The sequence below is a fragment of the Notamacropus eugenii genome, chromosome 3 (assembly GCF_028372415.1).
Source record: "Notamacropus eugenii isolate mMacEug1 chromosome 3, mMacEug1.pri_v2, whole genome shotgun sequence".
NCBI lineage: Eukaryota > Metazoa > Chordata > Mammalia > Diprotodontia > Macropodidae > Notamacropus > Notamacropus eugenii.
In genome coordinates this window covers 82,191,894-82,215,568 of record NC_092874.1, presented here as the reverse complement: position 1 = coordinate 82,215,568, position 23,675 = coordinate 82,191,894, and the positions used below count along the sequence as shown (strand labels likewise).

At 39.6% G+C, this 23,675-nt stretch overlaps 1 protein-coding gene across 2 annotated transcripts in view; it reads right to left on the bottom strand.

Moving 5' to 3' along the window:
- ADARB2 (adenosine deaminase RNA specific B2 (inactive)) overlaps positions 1-23,675 on the bottom strand; it is a 652,784-nt gene that overhangs the window by 208,948 nt on the left and 420,161 nt on the right. The window contains exon 1 of one of the 2 annotated variants that reach the window (XM_072652050.1): positions 13,220-19,193. The exons of the other annotated variant lie outside the window; for it this stretch is intronic. Within the exon in view, the coding sequence (XP_072508151.1) occupies positions 13,220-13,373 (154 nt within the window). The 5' untranslated portion in view covers positions 13,374-19,193. Of the gene's footprint in view, positions 1-13,219; positions 19,194-23,675 lie in introns of those variants that run through there. 2 annotated transcript variants of the gene reach the window in all.

The window sequence follows — 23,675 nt, the reverse complement described above, 5'->3', positions numbered from 1 at the left end:
GTCATTAAAAAAAATGGTACAGTTTTTAAAAAGTAATTCACCCTGCTTTTTACACTGTCAGCTTGCTGTATGTACTCAAGAAAACTAAGCATGTATGTGTGTGTGTGTGTGTGTGTGTGTGTGTGTGTGTGTAGTACCTAAATTGATAGTGGAGTTTTTAACTTTAATAGCTTGAATCTCTCTCTCTGTCTCTCTGTCTCTCTGTCTCTCTGTCTCTCTGTCTCTCTCTTTCTCTCTCTCTCTCTCTCTCTCTCTCTCTCTCTCTCTCTCTCTCTCTCTCTCTCTCTCTCTCTCACACACACACACACACACACTGGACTAAGTGCCCAGTGTTGTGATGAAATTATAAGTAAGATAAATGAAATTATAATTTTTTTCAGGGAATCTCATAACTTTCACATTTGCAAGTGGTCATTATGAATGTCCACCTGTGAGCAAACATTATCATTTCTGCAGATGGAGAAACTGATACTCAAGAGATGAGGTGACTTGTTGAACGTTACATGCTTAGTAAATGGCAGAGCTGGGACTTGATCCTATACCCTGAGCATTTAAGAAGGACATTGATAAGTTGGAGTCAGTTCATGGAAGGAAATCCAAATGGTGAAGGAACTGGATGCCATTATAAATGATGATTCCAGTGGGGAAAAGATCACTTAAAGGGGATACAATTGCTGCTGTCAAGAATTTGAAAGGTTGTCTTCTGAAAGAGGAGTGAATGTGTTCTGTTTGTCTCTAGAGGGCAGAAATAGGGCCACAGTGGGGAGGTTTCTGGGAGGCAGGTGAGCACTTGCTGAGGATGTTGGTGATTCTTGTATACTCAGGTAGATAAATTGAATGGCTTCTGACATCCTTTCCACCTCAGATTTTGAGTCTATAAGAACTATTTAACTGAGACTAGCAAGGGTGGAGTGGGTGGAGGTTGAAAATTCAGATATTTTATTTCTCTGCTACATAGTTTTATTTGGGAAACTCTTTCAGAGGGGGAACCTCCCAAGGTTGCCCCAAAGTTGAGGGAGCCTGAATTTCGGTGAAACAGTCTTCTTATTTATACCATCCCATTTCAATTCTATATAAATGTCAGTGTGAGCAGAGCTCCAGGTGATCTGGTGAGACAAATAGGTCCTTAATTCTTGCCAGAACTATATTATGTGCCCTTTTGATCAAATCAGAAACATGACTGAACAAATTTGACTTTTTTCCCTATCTACATCCAACATGTTGGATCAGTTACTTTTCTCTGAAAATAATCTCACCTTTTTCTCTCTTTACTTAATAGGTTTCTATAGATGCAATTATCATGCATAATAGGAAGCTGGGAGACAAAGAAAGCCCTTGCTTCACAGGGTAGTCTGGTTGGAACAGACTGTATATTGATTTTACATATGTTTAGTTGAATTTCAGCACCATCAAATAAAGAAAAGTAGGGAGTTATTTATTTCTACAATTGCTGCTGATTTTCTTTATCTATTTATTCCATTTCACAACACCACCCATTCTATAGTAGCATCCATTTGTTTAATCTTCCTCCCTCCCCCCCGTCTTTCCCCTTCCTCTTTTCTCTTTCTCTCTCTTTCAACCCCCATCTCCCAACTCCTACCTCTAAATCTAAGAGTTTGATACTTCTATTTAATATATTATCTATGTGTCAGTTGCTAGGCCAGTATTATGCATTGAACATTGAAATAAAACATCTCTATGAAAGAGACTTTTTCTTGGAAAAGCAAAAAATTTCACCCTTTTACTCTAGGTTTGCTGAAACCTCTCTGCCCCCCCCGCCATCTTTCTTTCTCTTTTTCCTGCTCTCCCCATCTGTTTGTAACACCCACATATCCCTCTCCCCATTCCCCACCCCTCACCACAGAAGTTTGTAGATTACTTTTCTTCCAAATGAAAACCTGAAGTTTGAGAAGTCTAGGATCTCAGCTTTTCTCTTCTCTGTTTTTCTATAGTTTACATTCTTTTTGTGGGGGGAGATACATATGATTTTACCAGTATGGAAGCCTCCTCTGCTTCTGTAGATGCTAATACCTCACTTACTATAATTCAGAGCTTTGGAGAATTAACTTGTATGTTGAGAGATTCATTTTCTTACCCATTGTCACATAGTCAGTTTGTGACAGACTTGAACCCAGGGCTCCCCATTTCTCATTATGCCATGCTGCCCCTCTCTAGTCCCTTAGTGCATGTGTCAGTGATTACAGTCATGGCCAAGGGAAGCTACCCTTGTGCAGATGCGACCTGGCAACTGACTGCAGGTGCAGCAGTCTCTGCTTCCTCAGCAACCACAGCTATGGAAACCCAGGGGAGTAAAGCTCTCAATACTCAAATCATTGGCCCTGCCAACTGGGTCAACATGAGAAATGAATATGGTATAAATGGAAATGATGCAAGAAGATGCATTGCCAACTGCCTTGTTGCTAGATCCTAAGGACCAAGGGACCTTTCTGTCAATCAATAAAAATTTATTGAGCACCTGTGCTAGGCATTGTGCTAAATGCTGTCTGACTTGTACCTGAAACCTCCTTGATGCATTCTGTCCCCACTAGTAGGGCAGTTAAACTGTGCAGTGGATAGAGAACTGGGCTTAGAATCAGGAAGACTCCTCTTCATGAGTTAAAATCCAACCTCAGACACTTCCTAGCTGTGTGACCCTGCGCAAATCAGTCACTTAACCCTGTGCCTCAGTTTCCTCATCTACAACATAAGCTGAAGAAGGAAATGACAAATGGCTCCAGTATCTTTTCCAAGAAAACCCAAAATGGGGTCATGAAGAAGCAAACATGACTGAAATGACTGGACAACAATAATCCCCACTACTGGAATGTGGGCTCCTTGGAAGCAGAGACGGTTTTACTTTTCTCAACACTTATAACACTGAGGATAGTGGTTTGCATGTAGCAAAACACTGGTAAATGCTTTCCCTCCCAATCATTCCTTCATTCATCCATTCATTCACTTTACGCAGTTGTTTCCAATGTGATAGAGACTGGAGCCACATGTGAATTCCCTGGTACAGGGAAGCCTTGAGTAAGGAAGGTCTCTCTATTTTTGTAAGTGAACAACTTCTGTATAATGTGTAGTCCCAGAGAGTTGTACAGAATATTTAAAAGTTCAATAATGTCCAGGTCACACAGCCGGTGTATTTCAAAGATGGAGACTGAGCCAAGTTTTTTTGTGCTAGGAGACCAGCTCTTTATTCACTAGGTTATGTTGTCTGTCTGTCTTCGATTATTGTGGATTATTAAGAGTTAATATACCATATTGTTCTCATATTCTCTCTCTCTCTCTCTCTCTCTCTCTCTCTCTCTCTCTCTCTCTCTCTCCCTCCCTCCCTCCCTCCCTCCCTCTCTCCTCTCTCTCCTTATGATTACATCAATCTGTGGAACTACAAATATGGAAAATGTTTCCCTCAATGTAGATGAACAACTTCTCTCTAATTTATGATCTTTAAAGAGAATTTCATAGAGAATTGCCCAGAGCATTGAGAGGCTATGACTTACCCAGTGTGTGACAGAGGCAGCACTGGCCCTGGTCCTCCTGACTCCAAAACTAACTCTCCATTCATATTACCACTCTGATTCTCTGCAAACATCCTTACAACATTTTATTATGTTTCTCACTCCTGTGTATTTGGCCTTATTCTAATATAGTTTCTCTCTGTAACTGAAACTTCTGTTTAAGTTCTAAGAAAGGATCATGGCATCACAGATATGGTCCTACTAGATAATCCTAGGATTTCAGAAATTATTTAGGCAAACCCCTTTCATATTATAAATGAGGAAACAGAGGTCCAGGGGAATCCCAAATTCTTCTGGTTAGACTGAAAAAATTTCTCCTCTTGTCCCTAGGTGCAACATTGGGTAAGCCATAAGTTGGTGGCATAAAGTGCCCCTTTTACATTTATAAGTAGAGGTAAAAAAGAAAGAGCAAGACTCTGCCCCCAGAAATTATTTCTGATGTGCTCAAATAATGAGAAATGGTTGGAAGATGAGATAAACATTTTGTATTGGTAAGAGCTTTATTCTGAAATTTGGTCCAATTTCCAATTTTTATTCTCAACCATGGATAACTCTATGGTGAAGCCAGCAATGGAATACTACATTCTGGGGTCCTCAAAGTGAAACTCTAAGCCTAGAGTCATATTATTTCTTCCTACAAGTTTAAAGGCTTTCTGACTCAGTCCCCAAAATCTTTTTTCTTGACTGCAGGGTCATGCCCAACAACCTGCTTAGTGACTGGGCTGTCTTACATTTGGATTCCATCTAAATCTACTGCTGCTAAGTTGTTTCCTACGTCTTTATCAGAGAGATCTTTTAAATGAGCTATTGGTGAAATGTGGCTTTTATGAAATCTGTGTGGGAGATAGATTATCTAAGAGTTGCATATATACCTCTATTGTGAAATTCTGAAAGAGGGAAAAAAAAGAAAGCAGGCAAATGACTCCAAACTACATTAGATAAATAGTATAAGCAGCCATCATAGAACAATCAGGAGTAATTTGAAGACAGCAGAGCACTAAAGGGAAGGGTCTAAGTCAGATGTGTGGATATAGGAGAAAATGCAAAGTGAAATTATTTCCATCCTGGGTATCCCACACACTGTTTTTTCCCTTGAGTCTCATAAGTACATTATCTTGTTTGACAAAAGGTGTCGGCAAATATAACGCTAAGTTTAGAGGCATAGAGAGGCAGAATTTCACAATGGAGAAAGAGCCAGTTTCAAAACCAAGAAGACAGGAATCCTTCTTCTGACACAAACTGGGCTATACGATGTTGGACAAGTCCCTTAACCTCTCAGAGCTCAGGATTGCTCTCAAAGACCACAAATTATAGACTGTGCTGATCTGCAAGTGTAGAAAGAATTTCCTATACCAGCGAAAGTTAAGGTCCTTAATTAATCATGTCTGACTCTGTGACCCCATTTGAGGTTTTCTTGTCAGAAATATTGGAATGGTTTTCCTTTTCCTTCTCCAGCTCATTTCAGATGAGGAAACTGAGGCAAACAGGGTTAAGTAACTTGCCCAGGATCACACAGTTAGTAAGTATCCGAGACCAGATTTGAACTTAGGAAGAAGAGTTTTTCTCACTCCAGGCCCTATCTACTATGCAACCTAGCTTTTTAGTGGCTTAAGACATTTAAAAAAATGCTTTTTGATGGGAGAGGGAACTGCAAACGCGAAAAATAAAGATAAGACTGTGAATGTGGTTATCATTTTATTTTTAAGCAAAATATCTTATTTGTGATGTACATTTACTGCTATTATGAAGATCTTCTTACCTAATAGGGGAAGTCCTTTATAATAATAATAAATTCTATTGACTCATTGTCATGTTTCTGAAATTGGAGAAATATGGCTAGGGATTTTTAACATCACATATGATGTCATTACCTTTATCAACTTTAATGGGATCTATATCTGTTTGTACCTATGTGCCTAAGGAAGGGGTGGAAGGAGAGTAGTTGTCGATAGTCTTTCGAACCTCTTTTCCCTCTGGTCTTCCAGGTCCTGCCTGTTCTCCTATGGCTGGTCATTATGCACATGAACATCCCACTAGATTGTCTGCATCAGCAAGATGGTTTCAGGAACTAGAATGCATCACTAATAATGACACCGCTGGTGTCTGTGGGTCACGGGGGCCCTAGAGAACTAGCCATCCGATACGCTACGCTACATTGGAAGAGATAATATTGTTCCTGCTGAAGGTTATCCTGTTGCCAAGCAGCCCAAAGGGTGCTGGTTTTTTAAAGTCCAATCCCAGTTTGCCTCTGTGTTGGCTAGGGGGGAGACCATTGTAAAGGAACGGGATCTGCTCCTGATTCTCTCTGCTCATGTGGGACTGGTTGTGGAGTATCAGGGAAATGATGTGGATAATCCAAAACATTTGACTTTAGAATAAATTACAAGATGTTTTGGTGGTGTATTTGCTTTACTTGTTAGGCTTTTTAGTTCCTACTTCAGCTAATATCTTGACATTTGTTAAATCTACACTAGCGCACTAATGGAAAATATTTTCCCTACGGGCATGCCAGGCAGAGGGCAGAAGATAGTTTGAGATTATACTGCATTTTTTAAAGTTTTTTTTAAAAATCAGAACTTATTTCATTGGTAGAGGGAACTCCCAGGGAGAAAACTCCATCTGCCAATGTAGCATCTCCCCTGGAAACTCTTGGTTATAGAATCAGGAAGACCTGATTTCAATTATTTACTAGCTTACCAACTATGTGACCTTGGGCAAGTCACTTAGCTGCTGTTTGCCTCAATTTCTTCACTGTATAATGGGGATAGCAATAGCACCTACCTCCCAGGGTTGTTGCAAAGATATAATAAGGTAATCTATCATGTCCCCAAAATCTTAGTACAGTTTAAAGCTTCAATAACTTAAGAATTTTGGGTCATCCTGTATTTGTAAAGCATTTTGGCAAACCGAAGCACTATATACTAAGTATTACTAAAGCTATGGTCTAACTCTTTGTGACCCCATTTGGGTGTTTTTGGGCAAAGTTGCTAGAATGGTTTGCCACTTCCTTCTCCAATTCATTTTGCAGATGAGAAAACTGAGGCAAGCAGGGTTAAGTGAGTTGCCTAGGTATCTGAGTATGTGATACCAGATTTGATCTAGGGAAGATGAGTCTTCCTGACTTCAGGCCTGGTGCCCTCAGCTCTATGGTGCCACACTAGCTGCTCTTAACAGCAACAAAATGACTTGCCCAAGTTCATACAGATGATAAATTCCAGAAGCAAAAGTGAACCCGAGACCTTTGACTCCTGAGTCATTCTATTCCATCAATGTGTCTAGTAGCATTCATTTGAAAGGGAAACAAAGATTCACTAAAAACAAAATACTGCAATTCAGAATTTTTAAAATAAGACTAAATTAGTCCAAGTTAATGATATTTTATTGTATTCTATTTTTAACATATTACACCTACATACATTATGCACAGCTTTTATCTAATCTTTACATGCTATTACAGCATCAAATAGTTCATCAAATAGAAATGTGTGACTGAAAAATAAAGGTAGTTAAAGTGACTCTTTCAACTGGTGATGTTTCTGGTAGCAGGTAGGTAATGACTGGGAATACGCTCTTTGGCTGTCACTGCTTTATATATGAGTAACAGACACCATGAAGACAGGAGGCACCCTGTTCTTCAGAGAGCTAGTATTTGCCCAGATGAGTAAGGAGAATAGAAGAGATTTATAGAATTAATTTGTATCCCTAAACTCTGTGAACCCAAATAAGGCTTTTTCTAGGGTGTGGAGGGAAAGGGGGATAGGTTGTTTTTTAGAAAGAGGGGTTGTGCTGGTAAATATTTAACAAGTGGCCCATGAAAAAAAGTTCAAAGGACACACTTTTAAGCTCAATTTCAGCTACGAACATCATCTCCATCACAGACAATCAGCAAAACAAGAAAACCCTGGTTTGTTGATTTCAGAGGTATAAAATGATCACACTGAAAATTTTATAATTGACTTTTACCATTTGGTACAAGCTGGTCCAAACATACCCCTGGCTCTGCAATAGAGCAGATCACACTATTTTTCCCTCCAAAGATGGACACCCAACCACTCTCGCACTTGTAAAAACATTTTTTATTTTTTTATGCATGTGAAATCTGGTTCAAATAATTAATGCAGCTTCAGAAGGGGAAGGGAACAAGCATTTAAAAAGGACCGACCATGTGCTAGGCACTGTGCTAAGTGTTTTACAAATATCTCATTTGAGTCTGCAAGGTAGGCTCACCTGCAAGGTAGGCTCACCTGCAAGGTAGATGCTATTATTATCCTTATTTTATAGTTGAGAAAACTTGGGCAAATGGAGGGTAAGTGACTTGCTCAAGGGCACTCAACCAAAAATCATGAGAGGCCAAATTTGAACTCAGTCAGGTGTTCCTGACTCCAAGTCCAATGCTATACACATTGTATCACCTAGCAAGAAGAAACGAGACCCATTTAAAGTTATGGTAGGCACTATGAAATATTTGGCAGTCTGCGTGCCAAAACAAATCCAGGGACTATAGGAACACAGTTACAAAACATTTTTCATACATGTAAAGTCAGATCTAAGTAACTGGAAAAACATCAGTTGTTTATAGGTAGGTCAAGCTAATATAATAAAAATTACAATTCTACCTAAATTAATTTACTTATTCAGTCCCATAGCAATCAAACCACCAGAAAACTATTTTCTAGAGCTAGAAAAAATAATATCAAAATTCATCTGTAAGAACAAAAGGTCAAGAATATCAAGGGAATTAATGAAAAGAAATACTAGGGAAGGTGGCTTAGACATTCATATCAGATATCAAATTGTATTATAAAGCAGGAATCATCAAAACCACTTGGTACTGGAAAAGAAATAGAGGGGTAGATCAGTGGAATAGGTTAGGTGCAGAAGACGCAATAGCCAAAGACTATAGCAGTCTACTGTTTGATAAATCCAAGGACTCCAGCTTCTGTGGTAAGAACTCACTGTTTGACAAAAACTGCTGGGAAAACTGGATGTGGTGGAAACTGGGCACACACCAATGCCTGACACCATACACAAGAATAAAGTCCAAATGAGTACATGATCTAAGTATAAAGACTGATACTATAAATAAATTATAGGGGCAAGGGATAGTTTATTGTCAGATTGTCAGATTAATGGAGAATGGACAAATTTATGACCAAACAAGAGGCAGATTATGAAATACAAAATGGATAATTCTGATTACATTAAATTTAAAAGATTTACACAAACAAACCCAATGCAACCAAGATTAAAAGGGAACCAGGACATTGGGAAAGAATTTTTACAACTAGTGTCTGTGATAAAGGCATCATTTCTAAAATATATAGGGAACTGAGTCAAATGTACAAGAATACAAGTCATTCCCCAACTGATAAATGGTCAATGGATACGAATAAGCAGTTTTCAGAGGAAGAAAATAAACCTATCTATGGTCATATGAAAAAATGCTCTACACCATTATTGATTAGAGAGATGTAAATCAAAACAACTCTGAGGTACCACATCACACCTATCAGATTGGCTAACATGACAAAACAGGAAGATGACAAATGTTGAAGATGTGGGAGAGTTGGAACACTAATTCATTGTTGGTGGAGCTGTGAGCTGATCCCACCATTCTGGAGAGCAATTTGGACCTATGTCCAAAGGGCTACAAAAATGTGCATGCCCTTTGACCCAGCAATATCACTTTTAGGACTGTATCCCAAAGAGATCATAAAAATGGGAAAGAGTTCCACATGTATAAAAATATTTATAGCAGCTCTTTTTGTGGTGGCCAAGAACTGGAAATTGAGGCGATGCCCATCAGTTGGGGAATGCTGAACATGTTGTGGTATATGAGTGTACTGGAATACTATTGTGCTATAAGAAATGACAAACAATCAGACTTCATAAAAACCTGGAAAGACTTATATGAACTGATGCCTGAGTGAAATGAACAGAACCAGGAGAACATTATGTACAGTAACAACCAAGGGGTGCAAGGACTGTTTCTGATTGACAGCCCTTCACAGCAACACAAGGACCAGAAACATTCCCAAAGGACTCTTGAGGCAAAATGCCATCTACATCCAGAGAAAGAACTACAGAATCGGAAGATAGAATGAAGCAATCTATTTTCTCTTGTGTTGTATTTGGTTTTGTTTTGTTTGGATTTTTCTCATGGTTTCTCCTGTTCATTTTCATTCTTCCATGTAATAGGACTAAGATAAAAAAAATCTTTCATTGAGGATCCAAAAAACAAAACAAAACAAAGAACATGAGAAATACTGGTAGAACTATTCATTCTGATTTGGTGATGGTGGTGAGGTTGAGTAAGGGTATTATGGGCGGTGATTTTGAGCTGTAAGGGTCCTCCGATATCATCTTATCATCTAATTCTCCTCATTTTGTAGATGGCCAAATTGTGGCCTTGAAAAATCAAGTGACTTGTCCAAGATCACAGAGAAAGCATACAGCAGAATTGGGATTTGATCTTTTGGTGTCAAATCTATTACTTTGTATGCCATGCCATATCACCTCAGCAAAATATATACACGTATATATTTATGTATATATGTATGTTGTATACACACACATATATATGCATATACACACATGCACATATATATAACATGCACATATATGGTATGTACTGTCTATATCTACGTGTGCACATATTTAAGTATATAGACATAATTAAATATATACACAACACACTCACAAATATGCTTCAGTCTGTTTTTGTTGTTGTTATCATTGGTTGGGAAATTTATCTTCTCCTGTCAGTCAATAAGAATTTGTTAAGCACCTACTTAGACACTGTGCTAAAACATTATAAAAGATAAGCAAGGTACAAGAATCCTTGCAGTTACAAAGCTCACAGTCTAAGGGAACGAGCTGGCTGCATTCCCAAATCTCCTGGCCGCCAGCATCATGAAACTTAAAATTTTTCCCTGACTCAGTGTCCTTAGGGATGGCTCTAGTCCCTTAGCGTGCTCCCCTTTCCACAGTGCCCTGTCTGGCTCCTGGTTTGGAGAGTAACTGATCTCTACCAAAGGGAGAAGGAGCACCTCAGAGAGGGTATATGAGGAGATAGCCAATGGAAGAGGGAGCATGTTCATCACAGTCCACAGCAAGCCCAAAGCTACCTCCAGGCTGGCAAATCATCTAAGCTACAGATACCACATTCTCTCTCGTCTTCCACTCCTGGAAGGGTGGAGGGCACTGGACCCGTACCCAGGGAAATGACGGACACATGACCAGGGCACTAGGCGGCTCCTCCTGCTTAGCCACAGGCTTCCAGCAAGTCTCACCAGACTCTTTCTCCTGCTTGGTCTACCGAGTTTTTCTGACCCCTACAGAATTCTGCCAACCAGTTTCTCAAAATATGTCAGTCTTTTTTTGGCCCGGCTTTATTTTCTTTAATGCTCTGGTTAATATAGCCCTGGAAAATTGCTAATGGAGTCCCTTTGTACCTGGGCCCCCTGATGCTTTCTCTCACCCAGGAAGTCCTATTTCACTCTCCTGATACTCTGAGGCTTCAGTAAAGGAAGGAGCTGGAGTCGGGGGTGGGAGGGGTGAAGGGTATTATCTATGGACCTCACAGGCTGGGGTCTGCTTCTGCATCAGGATCCATTCAGTTGGACTGGTGGATCCAGCAGATTCTCATTACCATAGCAAGACTCCACAGTTACTCCCTGGTAGAACAGTAGAGATTACTCCATCTTTATAGCCTCCTCTAAACCTTGACTTATTATGAAGACCCAACTGAATCCTCAGAGAACTGGCTATTCCAAAATTGTTATGTTATTGATTATTATCAGGATTAGAAGAACACAGGATTTAAAGGTAGGAAGATCCTTAGACATCCTCTGGTCCAACCCCTTCATTCTATAGATGAGGAAACCAAGTCTAGGAAAGGAAAACTGACTTCTGTAGGGTTATCAAGGTGATAAGTAGGGTCAGGGGATCACAGATGGACCATGGAATATGACAGTCATTTAATGAATGTTTGTTGATAGATTAGAAGAGTCCTAAGAGATCATCCAGTTTAATCCCCTTAATTTTACAGACAAAGAAACTGAGGCCCAGAGAAGTTGAGCAACTTGCCAAGTAGTGTGTGACAGAATCGAGTTCAACTCAGATCCTAGAGTTGATCTAGAATTGAGATTTCAATCCTATAGCTTCATATCCACTGTTCATTCTATGATAGTACTGGAGTTTGAAGAAGGGAAGAGAGGAAAGAAGTAAAAGAATTTGTTACTTTTTTTAGTTTTGAAAACTTTCAGCTTTTCTTACATCCCTATTATTCTCTGGCAGCTTTACTTATTTACATGGAATATAATTGTTTTCCCTCCCCTGCACTTTGTCTGTATAGATGACTTTTCCTACAATGTTCAAGCCCAGTTGCTATACTCTACAACGTGGTCAACATGGTCTTGGTTGACAGAAATTATTGGAAATTTTCAAAATTAAATCATAGGTCCCATAGAAGCATTCGTTTTCTTAAGTGGCCTTGTTCCACAACTCACTTCATTTTAATATTTTTGACCGATGTAGTATCAGTTCTATGCATTTTCCATGTTATTGGACTGTTTGCTAATTGACCAGGTAGGTCACATGTGTTGCATTACATTTAACAAGTGCCAATGGCAAAAAGCCCTAATCTTCCAGGGCAAGCCTTTCCCATTGTCCTTTTATGGTCAAACCAAGACTGATTAGCTGTGATACAACTAAAATCCCACTTCCTCCCTATCCCATGACAGCAGGCCCATTCTTCACTGTTTCTGGCTGGAAAAAGATTCCATCTGTTCGGAGATATTAAAATGCAAAGAGGTGTTCATATGGTTTGGAATGTTTTATCCCCATCCTTTAAACACTCAACAATATGTTAGAAACAGGAAGGCAATATGATATATGCCAAACGATGCCAGGGGCTTCAATCCTGTGGGCACACACATACTGAGGGAAGAACTATTCTATTATCAGGCAACTCCTTTTCCCCATTGCCTCTGACTCCTATGGGCCCCCAACTTCCTATCACCATCCAAGATCAGAAAATATGGCTTGGATCCCCTTTTCTGATACCAGGTCTAGGCTGCCTCGTCAACACTAGCTTGGTAGCTCTCTAGTATCAAATGCCTAAGATCAATGTTGAGACTTGTTTTTGCCAGTTGGACTCTTTCTTGGTTTAGCACTTTTGCTAGCTGATATTTTCTCTTTTTGAATCAACTGTATTTCCTTCTTTTGGGGGGAGGTGGAGTGAGGGAGGAGGGAGCCAAAAGTCTGCCCCAAAAGGGAAAGAGCACATCCCTAGAGTTTTTCCATTTGTCCTCCATTCTCAGGCCTGGTGCTGGCAGTCACACCCACAGTACTCTGAATTCACCTTACAACAAGTATCCCTAATCAGGTGATTGGGATTGACTGGTAGATTTAGAAGCGTTATTGTTCTCCAGATTGGTTTTCACTACATCTTGCCCTTCATGGTTTTCAGGATACCCAGTGAAGATGCAAAGAGAGGGGACAAGTGACTAGACAAGGCCTCTTCTCTGATTTTCCCAGGGGAGCAGAGCCCTCCTTCCTACTAATACCCTAGTGATCTAGAGACTCTGTGGGGATTAAAACTACTGCTCCCTTTCAAGAAGCCTGGAGAGAGATGTGGGGATGAGGACAGAGACCCTGTGCTGGTTCTCTTAGTAGGAAGAAGGGGAGCTGCTTACTTAAATTGTCTTCATCTTCCATATTTGTGGCACCGGGGCTTAGGTACTTGAAGGGAGCGATGAAGGTTGACAATATGCTTACTTTTTCTGGAAAGAAAGAAAAAGAAAAGGGAATGCACTTTTGACACCAGTGTTTCAGAAAAGCTGAATTCATTCATATGTCCTTATTACTGATTCTTAGGACAAGAAAGGTTGAAAGGTCACTTGGGTTTCAGCTGCTTAATTCTGTCTCAGGCTTTTATCGAATTTCTAGCTGCATTTTATCAAGTTCTTCACTCCATTCAATTTTGTACTTAATGATTTCTATCTTTCTTCTTTCCCTTCTTTTGGCATCTTCCTTCCTCCTGCTTCATGCTCCTTAAAAATTTAAGCAATAGACCCTAGGGTGACAATTTTTCATCTGCTTTTAAGATGTTGCTCAGGGGCATAGTTTCCTATTCATTTAAGTCCCTCTTAAAAAGAAAACATCTTTCTAAAAAGTCAGCCTTAGACCACCACTCCTTTTTGTCCCAAATGAAGAAATGGTTCTTCAGGATTTCAGACAGAAGGATGAAAAGGAAGTAGTAGAAATTTCATTGTGAAATTTGGTCATGCCTCACCATCTAAAATGTCTGCTGGATTGGAGAAAATAAAGAGCAAGAGGAGGGAGAGGGATATGTGGATGTAAATGGAAATTATTATACTATGAGAAATGATGAAAACAAGGAAGTCACAGAAATATAGGAAGATTTACAAGAAAAGATGTAAGATACACAGAATTAGGGAAGTGCTTTATGCAAGGACTAGGATCTAAATGAACATATCACTAAAAGGATAATGGAAAAAGAAACAGAGAAGGTCCCAGAGAAGAGATGTTGGAACACATCTTTCCTGGGCAGAGAAAAGGGGGACTACTAAAGCAGAATTATGTCATCAGATGTGATCAAGGTATTGGACACTTTTCTTTGTCACTTAGGGTTCAATCTGGAAAGAGTCTGTAATAATCACATTACCAATACAAAAAGCATTGGACAGATACACACAAAGATGTAGAAAGAGACACAGAGAAAGAGATGGGACCATGGGAAAGGCGTTTAGCTTTGTGGGCATTAAGAAAGGAAGCAGAGTCATAACATCCAAAAGGGAAAATGGTGCAAATCTCTCCCTCTGCCTCTATCTTTCTAGACCTATGATAGATAAATAGATAGAAAAAAACACTTATTCAGTGACTATTACGTGCATCATACTAAGCACTTGGGATAGGCAAGCAAACAAACCCATCTCTACCCTCACACAGCTTACATCCTAATGGGGGAAGCCAACACAAAAATTTAATCCTAATGATTAAGAACGAGGTCAAAGGAAGCAGGTTCAGAGAAGCCTGGGAAGATTTGTAGGACTTGAAGTAAAGTGAAGTGAGCAGAACCAGGAGAACAGTTTATACAACGATTATAACTTTGTAAAGAAACCACTTTGCAAGACTGTTGTTCAGTCTTGTTCATAGAGTGAGTTGACTTGGGCATGAAGTGAGCATGTCTTGGGCCCCTCATGAGATAGATGGTGGTCAAGACTAGGGATTCATTAATCAGGACCTAGAGTTCCTTTCCTAAGCATACCATTCATAGGGAGTCAATGGATTGTCAGAACTGAGAAGGGCCTTAAGAGTAGTAATCTAGTACTATCTCCTCATTTTAAACACTTAGTGTTTAACTCAGGGTGAAACTAAGTGTTCACTAAGTTAGTAACTTAGAGAAATTATGTGATATGTCAAAAGTTAGTGGAAAGGTTGGATCTGACTCCTTGGTTAATGATCTAGAAAGAGTACTCAGTAGAGGTCATAGGATGAATTAATTACTCAAGACAATCTGAGATACTTCCTCCCACCATCACTGAAATGTCATGGCTTAGAGTTTCTCTCAGGAGGACTAGAAAAACCTAGCAACTTTTGCTCATAAAGGAAATTAATAATAAATTTTACTAAAAAGAAAGTAGTACAACATGACTGAGAAGCACTATGGGAAGAAAGAAAAAAATGACTGCCAAAGAGAGTCAAAAGGAATGTGGTTTATTTTCCTAGTTTTCCCACCTACTGAAACTGAACCAGGGCAGTTTTGTTAGTTTTGTTTTTATAATACATTTTAATTGTTATTTGCTTTTATATCAGCTGAATGCTCTTCTGTTTCTCTCTACCTCTTCCACCAAAAGAGCCATCCTGTATAATAAAGAAATATAGGTAGAGGAGAATTAAAAAAGGAAACTAGGGTAAGTTTTGAATGCTAGTTGACTGGCCTAATTTGTCCATCTACATCTATTTCTAATTTTCTTCCATCTCCCTACCCTTTGTCCTTCCAAAAGGATGTCTAGGATAAATACTCGAAGTGAGGCTTCCTTCAGTTCTACCATTCCTTTCCCTTTCAAAAATGTGGCTCCTGCTGTTCTTGGGCCAATGTATACGTGTATTATGCATATGTGATACCTGACCACATTTCCTTAGGAGAAAAGATCTGGACTAGTGGAATCATTGTGGGGGAGAGTGGAAAGAACACTGAACTTAGCAGGAGTCATGGGAAGTGGTCCAAATTTTGCTATTTACTTCCTGTGTGACCTTCTCTGAGGATGAATTTTCTCAACTGTAAAATGAAAATGCTAGACTAAATGAACCTGAAGTTTCCTCTCAGCTCCATAATTGTGATCCTATGAATATGGTTGTTGTTCAGTAGGTTTTTCAGTTATGTCTGACTCTTTGTGATCCATTTGGGGTTTTCTTGGCAAAGATACTGGAGGGGTTTGCCATTTTCCTCTCTAGCTTGTTTTACAGATGAGGAAACTGAGGCAAACAAGGTTAAAAGACCTGCCTACTGCCACACAGCTAAAAAGTGTCTGAGGCCACATTTGAACTCAGGTATTCCTGATTCTAGGTCTGGAGCTCTATCCAAGGTGCCAACACTTAGTTGCTGTTGGTCATTATTTCTCATTATTTTTGCTGTAACGTTCAAAGGTAATGAAAATAATTATGTATGGATGGTGTGCTAAGATACTCTTTATCTCTCTGTAGAATTGTTACCTATATGGGACCAACTTTTCATTAAGGCAGGAAGACGTGAGTTCAAATTCTTCCTCAGATCCTTACCACCAGTGTAACTTCAGGCAACTCACAACCTATGTTAGCCTCAGTTTCCTCATCTGTGAAATGGGGATAGCACATACCATGCAAGGTTGTTGTGAGAGTCAAACAGCATACTTTATGCTAGCTATTATTTAAATAATTTGGATCATGTTTTCCTTCTCTTTTAAGGAGAGTTCTCTATTCATTCTGACGTGTAGGTATACTCTAATGCTCAAAGCAGCTACAGTTGGTAGTTCTAATTTAAACATTTTAACCTGCCTGTTGGCCAGAGCAGTAGGTTTAAGTTTGCTCTGGTGAAGCCTTGGGCCTCTTCTCCCATCATCCTTTTGTTTCCTGACAACATGGGAGCAGTAGCAAGGCTCCCAGTTGGAATTCATTCACCAACTTGCTTACAGCCATTGTTTCCAGCAGAGAGAGGCCGGGGGCAGCAGCACAATGTTCACTTCAGAGTGAACAATGAATAACTGCAGTCCGGAATGACTCTTCCTTATTGGGCCTGCCTAACAATAGGAATCAGTTCAGATAAGGGTTTTTGCTCCCATGAACCCCTCTCCCAGCTCAAGCTAATTTACAACCAGAGAATGAAATCTCTTGCTTGAGTTATAATTTCATTAAGGGATTCCAACAATGTTATGAACAGTAAGTGTGAAGTTCAAATGATTTAGTTGGAGAATCTAGAAATGAAATTACATTTATAATATAGACGGGCTATAGCCATGCCAAAAATATGCTTAACCATCTTAGTTCAGGGCTGGCCCTAGGCAAAGTCTGACACCAATTCGAACAAGGTGATATGTGCCCATCTCTCCAACCCCCACCACATGTTTTTTCTCCTTCCTAAAACTGTAACTGGAGGGTTAGGTGTCTCAGTAGATAAAGCATGGAGCCTGGAGTCAGGAAGACCTGAGTTTAAATTTGGCTTCAGACAATTACTAGCTGTGTGACCCTGGGCAAGTCACTTAACCTCTATTGGCCTTAATGCACTAGAGAAGGAAATGGCAAACCAGTCTTTGCCAAATAAGCCCCATGGACAGTACTGGTGTACTATGGCCCATGGGGTCACAAAGAGCTGGACACTACTGGACAACAGTGAAACAAGAGCTATAACTTGTCTGGGATGATGGGAGATTCCTGGACTCCAGATGTAAATGACCACAAGTCCCATTTAGTTAGTTTTGAAGCAACACGTTTTTATGCATAAGTCAGAACTATTTCGGGGCAAAGCTATAACTAGGGTGAGGTGTCTAGTGCTTTAACCCTGGGTGTTGAATTTCATAGACGATGAATTTTGAGAGAGTTGAATTCTTCAGCAGCAGAAAACAGAGCTTAGCACTTAGGAAGAGTAAATTATTTAAACAAAGAGCTACCATATATGTGTGTGTGTATGTGTATATATGTGTGTACGTATGTATATGTATATATGTATGTATATGGTTGTATTTTTCCTTACCCCATCTTAGCCTCCTTTCATCCCTAGTAATGTCATAATGGTATCCTGGGGTCTCTGTCCCCTCCTCCATAGGGTAATATGTTGTTCTATCGTCAGTCATGTCCAACTCTACATGACCCCATTGGGGTTTTCTTGGCAAAGATACTAGAGTGGTTTGCCATTTACTCCTCCAGCTCATTTGACAGGTGAGTGACTGGCAAAAGTGACTTGCCCAGGGTCACACAGCTAGTAAGTGTCTGAGATCAGATTTGAACTCAGGAAAATAAGTCTTTCTGACTGTAGGCCTGGGGTTCTATCCACTGTGTTACTTAGTTTCCCCAACTGCAAACCCAACACTTAAAAAAAAAATGACATCGGAATACCTTTCTGTAAAGCACATTTTACTTCTCAGGAAGCTTTTACACCTATTATAGAAAGGTAGTAGGGTATCCAGAAAAATCATATGTCACAAGTCTGCCACCACCATGCCTTGTGACTTAGGACTGGATTTTTATTTGAGGCCAAATTTGAACTCAAGAAGATTGAGTCTGATTCTAGGCCTGGTATCACCCATCCAACGACCTCAACTGAAAGTACATTTTGTGCCACTTGCCCCAGATGCAAAAGAATTCCTGATTATGGTTCTTCTTTTATGGGAGGGGGACAAATAGGGCTCTGCTGCATTTCCCCCATCTCTGCTTTCAGTCAACTAGAGCTTTTATATGCTTGTTTCCTCTTCCCTCAACAAAGTGTGTCCCCTAGAAATGTATCAGTATCATTTACCCCTAACAGCCAATTTAATTTGTCTTAGGGCCTTTGTGTTTTAAGTCTTATTTCTCATCATGTGATGAAAAACTCTGAACATTGTTGAAGGGATTCCAGGCATCAATGAACCCTTTGAGAGAAATTTGGGGATTGAATCTATAAGAAGAGGTGCTTACCTTTTGGGGAACCATAATTAGCTTAATTAACATTATAATTTAAGCCTATATTCTTCTGTGGGTTCTATATTCATGTGGCAGGGAACAAGGAATCCCAGGATTAAAGGACAGATCATGGAATTATTCCTGATCTGCACAGTTTCATAGAAATCACTCAATTCCTTCAGTGCCTCAGTGTCCTTAGCTGCAGAAAAATACACTCTTGCCATCTGGCACACAACCAGCTTGGGATAAGAAAGAGGCACAGATTTTTTACAAAGTCCGAGTATAATTTACTGCTACTACTAATGCCTAGCATTTCTATATTGCGGTGAAGTTTGTGAAGCACTTTTATAAATATTTTGTTTTATCTTCACAACAACCCTAGGTACTAGGAACTATTAGTATAACTATGAAGAAACTGAGACAGCTGGCAGCTAATTTACCTAGGGTCACATATTTAGTATAAGTCTAAGAATGAATTTGAAACAGCATTCTATGTACTGTAGCTGCCCCAATTAACATAAATTTGTTCCTCCCTCCCTCTTTCCTTCCTTCCTTCCTTCCTTCCTTCCTTCCTTCCCTCCTTCCTTCCTTCCTTCCTTCCTTCCCTTCCTCCCTCCCTCCTCCCTTCCTTCCTTCCTTTCTTCCTCCTCCCTTCCTTCCTCCTCCCTTCCTTCCTTCCTTCCTTCCTTCCTTCCTTCCTTCCTTCCTTCCTTCCTTCCTTCCTTCCTTCCTTCCTTCCTCCCTCCCTCCCTCCCTCCCTCCCTCCCTCCCTCCCTCCCTCCTTCCTTTCTTCCTTCCTTCCTTCCTTCCTTCCTTCCTTCCTTCCTTCCTTCCTTCCTTCCTTCCTTCCTTCCTTCCTTCCTTCCTTCCTTCCTTCTTTCCTTCCTTCCTTTCTCCCTTCCTTCCTTTCTTCCCTCCCTTCCTCTCTCCTTTCCTTCCCACCTGAGGAGTCCACTCTGTGCCCTCAGGCACTGCTCTAGGTGCTGGGGATGTAAAGCCAAAAGTGAGAGTGTCTGCCCTTAAGGAGTTTGTGATCTACTATGGGAGAATGACAGAAAGAGTTTCTGCATCAGCAGGTAGTATGTCAAGTTATACTGAATTTCCTTCTTAGTGGTGATACAGATCGTAGCCCTGCTAGGCATTGGATGCTTTCCAGTTTTCATGGGAGCCAAAGTAAACGTCCATGGTGTACAATTTCAAAATGTGTATCCTAAATTTAAACAAATTTGCTTTTTAATGCCATTTAAAGAGTATTTCTTTTATAAAGACCATCTCCTGTTGTTAAATTTTAAAGCACACAAGGATTCTACAAATAGCCAGTATGCTTCTTCCCTCTTGATTCCCAGTCGTGAGTAAGCTTAACAATATGAAAATCCATTTCTGAATCCTGTTGGAAAGTCCTGGGCTTTAGTGATGCTTTTGTGTGTCTGGGTTAGACTGTGAGTCTAGACCGAATTTCTGTTTGTCTTGAATTTTAGAACTAAATTTACAGCTGACTCTCTACCTGTCATTTTCAAAAACACAGGGATATGAAAAAAAACCCAAGCATGAATACTTAATATGTGCCAGGCACTAGATTTTATTTAAAAAAAAAAAAGCTGATGAGACAAGGTCTAATATTTCTATATCTCTAGTGAGTTAGATCTAACAGTTTATCTCCAACATCTTTCAACCTGCTATTTTGACTTGCTAAGGTGGATGAAGTGAATGATAAAAGGCTGGAAGTTGTCTTGTTCAGGGACAGAAGGCTAGCATCATCCAGCTACCATTGGAAGACAATGAGTGGGGGATGATAGTGGAGAGAGTGTACTGTACTTGAGAACAGGACACACAGATTTTTGCTCTAGCTCAACGTATCAGCTGTATGACCATGGAGGAGTTAGTTAATCACTGATTCTAAGTTTTCCCAAATAAGAATTTCCCTTGTGTTATCCAATCTATGTAAACTTTAGCCATCTTAGTAGATAGTCGTATCACTAGCTTGAGGTTCAGATAAAGCAAGTGAATTGCTCATGATAACATAATATATGCCAGAAGTGGGGTGTGAACCCACATATCCCTGACTCCAAGGAGAAATATACTATGTTTTCTCTCTTGTCAGTAATAAGCTCTATATGAATGAGTTGTTTATTATTATTGTTATTATTACCATTGGGAGGAGGGAAGCTAGATGTCAGAGTGTATACAGCACTAGGCCTGGAGTCAGGAAGACCTGAGTTCAAATCCACCTTCAGGCACTTACTAGCTGTGTGACCCTGGGAAAGTCAATTAACCCTCTTCACCTCAGTTTCCTCATCTATAAAATAAGCTGGAGAAAGAAACAGCAAACCACTCCAGTATCTACCAAAGAAAACCCCAAACAAGATCACAAAGAGTTAGACATGACTGAAACTAATGAACAAAACAAGGAGGAAATAACTCCTTGTTTGATTATTAAGAAAAAATTGAGTGAGGAAGTTCAAAGGAACTCAGAAATATGAGTTAAAAATGAGTGTGTGGGGGTGAAAGCAATCAATGCTATTAGGTCTATTTCTTCCCTCCTAGGAGTCAAGGAGAGTCACTTAGAGGCCTCGGCCCAGACAGTGGTGTTGAAAATAAAATAGCAGGTTAAGAATCAGGAGAATAAACAGGAGACATAAACACTATAAAAAGTAGGCAAAAGAAATACAACCATACAATAGCCTATCTCTTTAGTATAGGCCTCAGTCCAGCCTTGCATAATCCCTCATAACATCACAACGGTCAGCCATGCTAAAACAATTTGTGTTCATACTTATAACTTGAGGTCATCAACAAAAAAATAAAATTATATCCTGTAGTTGGTTTAAAAGGGTAGGGGAAATATATAATATACTTCAGAAAGATTTTCATTTTACACAGTATAGTTTTTAACAAGTCTTTGGAAAAGTGTTGAACTTAAATGAAATGGAAAAATTCACCAGATGCAAAAGCTGGTCAGGGCAGCTAAATGGCACCATAGAGCACAGAGTGCCAGGTCTGGAATCAGGAAGACTCACTCATCTTCTGGACACTTTCTAGCTATATGACCCTGGACAAGTCACTTAACCCTTTTGTTCTCAGTTTCTTCATCTGTGATATAAACTGGAAAAGGAAATGGCAAACCACTTCAGTATCTTTGCCCAGAAAACTCCCAGTGAGGTCACAGCAACAAAAAACCACAGCTTATTAGCAGACAATGCCAGATGAAATAAGGGGCTACTGCATTCCCAAAGGGAGGGTTTTCTAGTCCTATCTCTTGAAACTCAACAGTTATATAAAAATATTTGAGTTTTCTTGAAAAAAAAATTGCTCAGACAAATCTCTTCTATCCTTTACCATTTTAATGCAACTGCTTACAATTGGGTACTTCTCCTTAGTAAACCCCATCACCAACCCTCAGCCCTGCCAAGCAATTGTTCCACTTAGAAGTGTGACAGTTGGTTACTACGGAACTCTGAGGCATCCCCCACCCCCACTGCCAATCTGACTGTTCTTTAAATTCCATCTTTATGTTTTACTTCTCTCCCCTAGTCCCTCAAAGATACTCTGACAGATGGTGTTTGCCCAACTTGACCCACTTTTTCTATATACATATGCTTTCAGCTTCATACACATATATATTTCCAGTATATGTTACTTCTACCCAAACAACAACAGAAATGATCACTGGCAGCTGAGCTGCCCCAGAAGCCAGAAAACAGACCCCCGGGTGGGCAAGAGAAAAGAAAAACAATTTAGAGATGAAGAAAAAGATTTAGCTTCAAGCTCTTCCAGGGCTCTGTGTATTTCAAATACCACAGGTTTAAAGCTGACAGACGTCCTGTGTATGTCTAGAGGGGAATTTGGACAACTTTTTGTCTTGAGGTTCTGAGGACAATCCCAGCTTTTTTTTAGACACATGCCTATCTTTATAGCCAGAGTTCTTAATCCTGAGTCTGTGACCTGGATTTCTTTTTAATATTTTGATAACGGTATTTCATTTTAATTGTTTTCCTTTAGCATTCTATATATTTATGTATTTAAAAACATTATTCTGTGGTTCATAGATTTCACCTGATTGATGCTACAGGAAACATTGACAGGGAAATTGTTCAGCACTCCACCTTTAAAGTGATATGAATTAGAATCTGGCATTTAGGTGGGGCCTTTTGACACTGTAAAGGCTAAAATAAAAACAAGGAACAAAGAAAAAAACTACAGACCATAGACATATTTTTTTTGCATGCAAACAATTCAGGTAGTTATCTGGATGATTCTGATAGAATCTTTCTTCATTGACCAAATTCATCAGATAATTGGGTGTGGCATTTTGACTGAGCTCAAATGTTACAGAACAAATCATTTTACTAAGGTGATTTGTTTTGTGAAGTTTGGATTCAGTCAAAGGGCAGCACTTGAGGACCTCAAGGCTGCAGGTTCCTCTCCCCTAGTATAGGACCTTCCAGATCTATTCGATGGTCATGAATTGCGACGGAATGATGTATGATGGAAAAAGGTGATTGTTCTTTCTCATGAGAAGAAAATGGAAATAGAAACAGAAATCTCTTAATAGAGGTGATATTCATTAAATGAGGCTCCCAAATTTCTAATGACAGGCTTGCCAAGGCACTCTGCCACACCTCTGGGTTTCAAGCAGCTTCATCACATTATGATGCTTCACAATTATGGGAATTGATTAATGTAGAAATGACATGGTATTATCCTCAAACTTTTAACTCTACTCATCAAACCAGCTATTGCTGGTAAGGATTATAGCATGCTTTCTCCTTGCACTGAGCTTGACAATACCACTTAACCCTGAACTGATTTCTTTTAGGCCTGATCTAAGCTGTCTTTCCAAACTATCTGTGGGCAAAGATGCTATCAGCAGAGTTATTCATAATAGGGACAGGGGTATTGTAAAGAGTTCAACAATTCCAAAGACCAAAATTATTTAAGATATTTTAAGACTCTAATATCAAAAAGGAAGACTTTTAGGAAAAAGCTCCCCTGAAA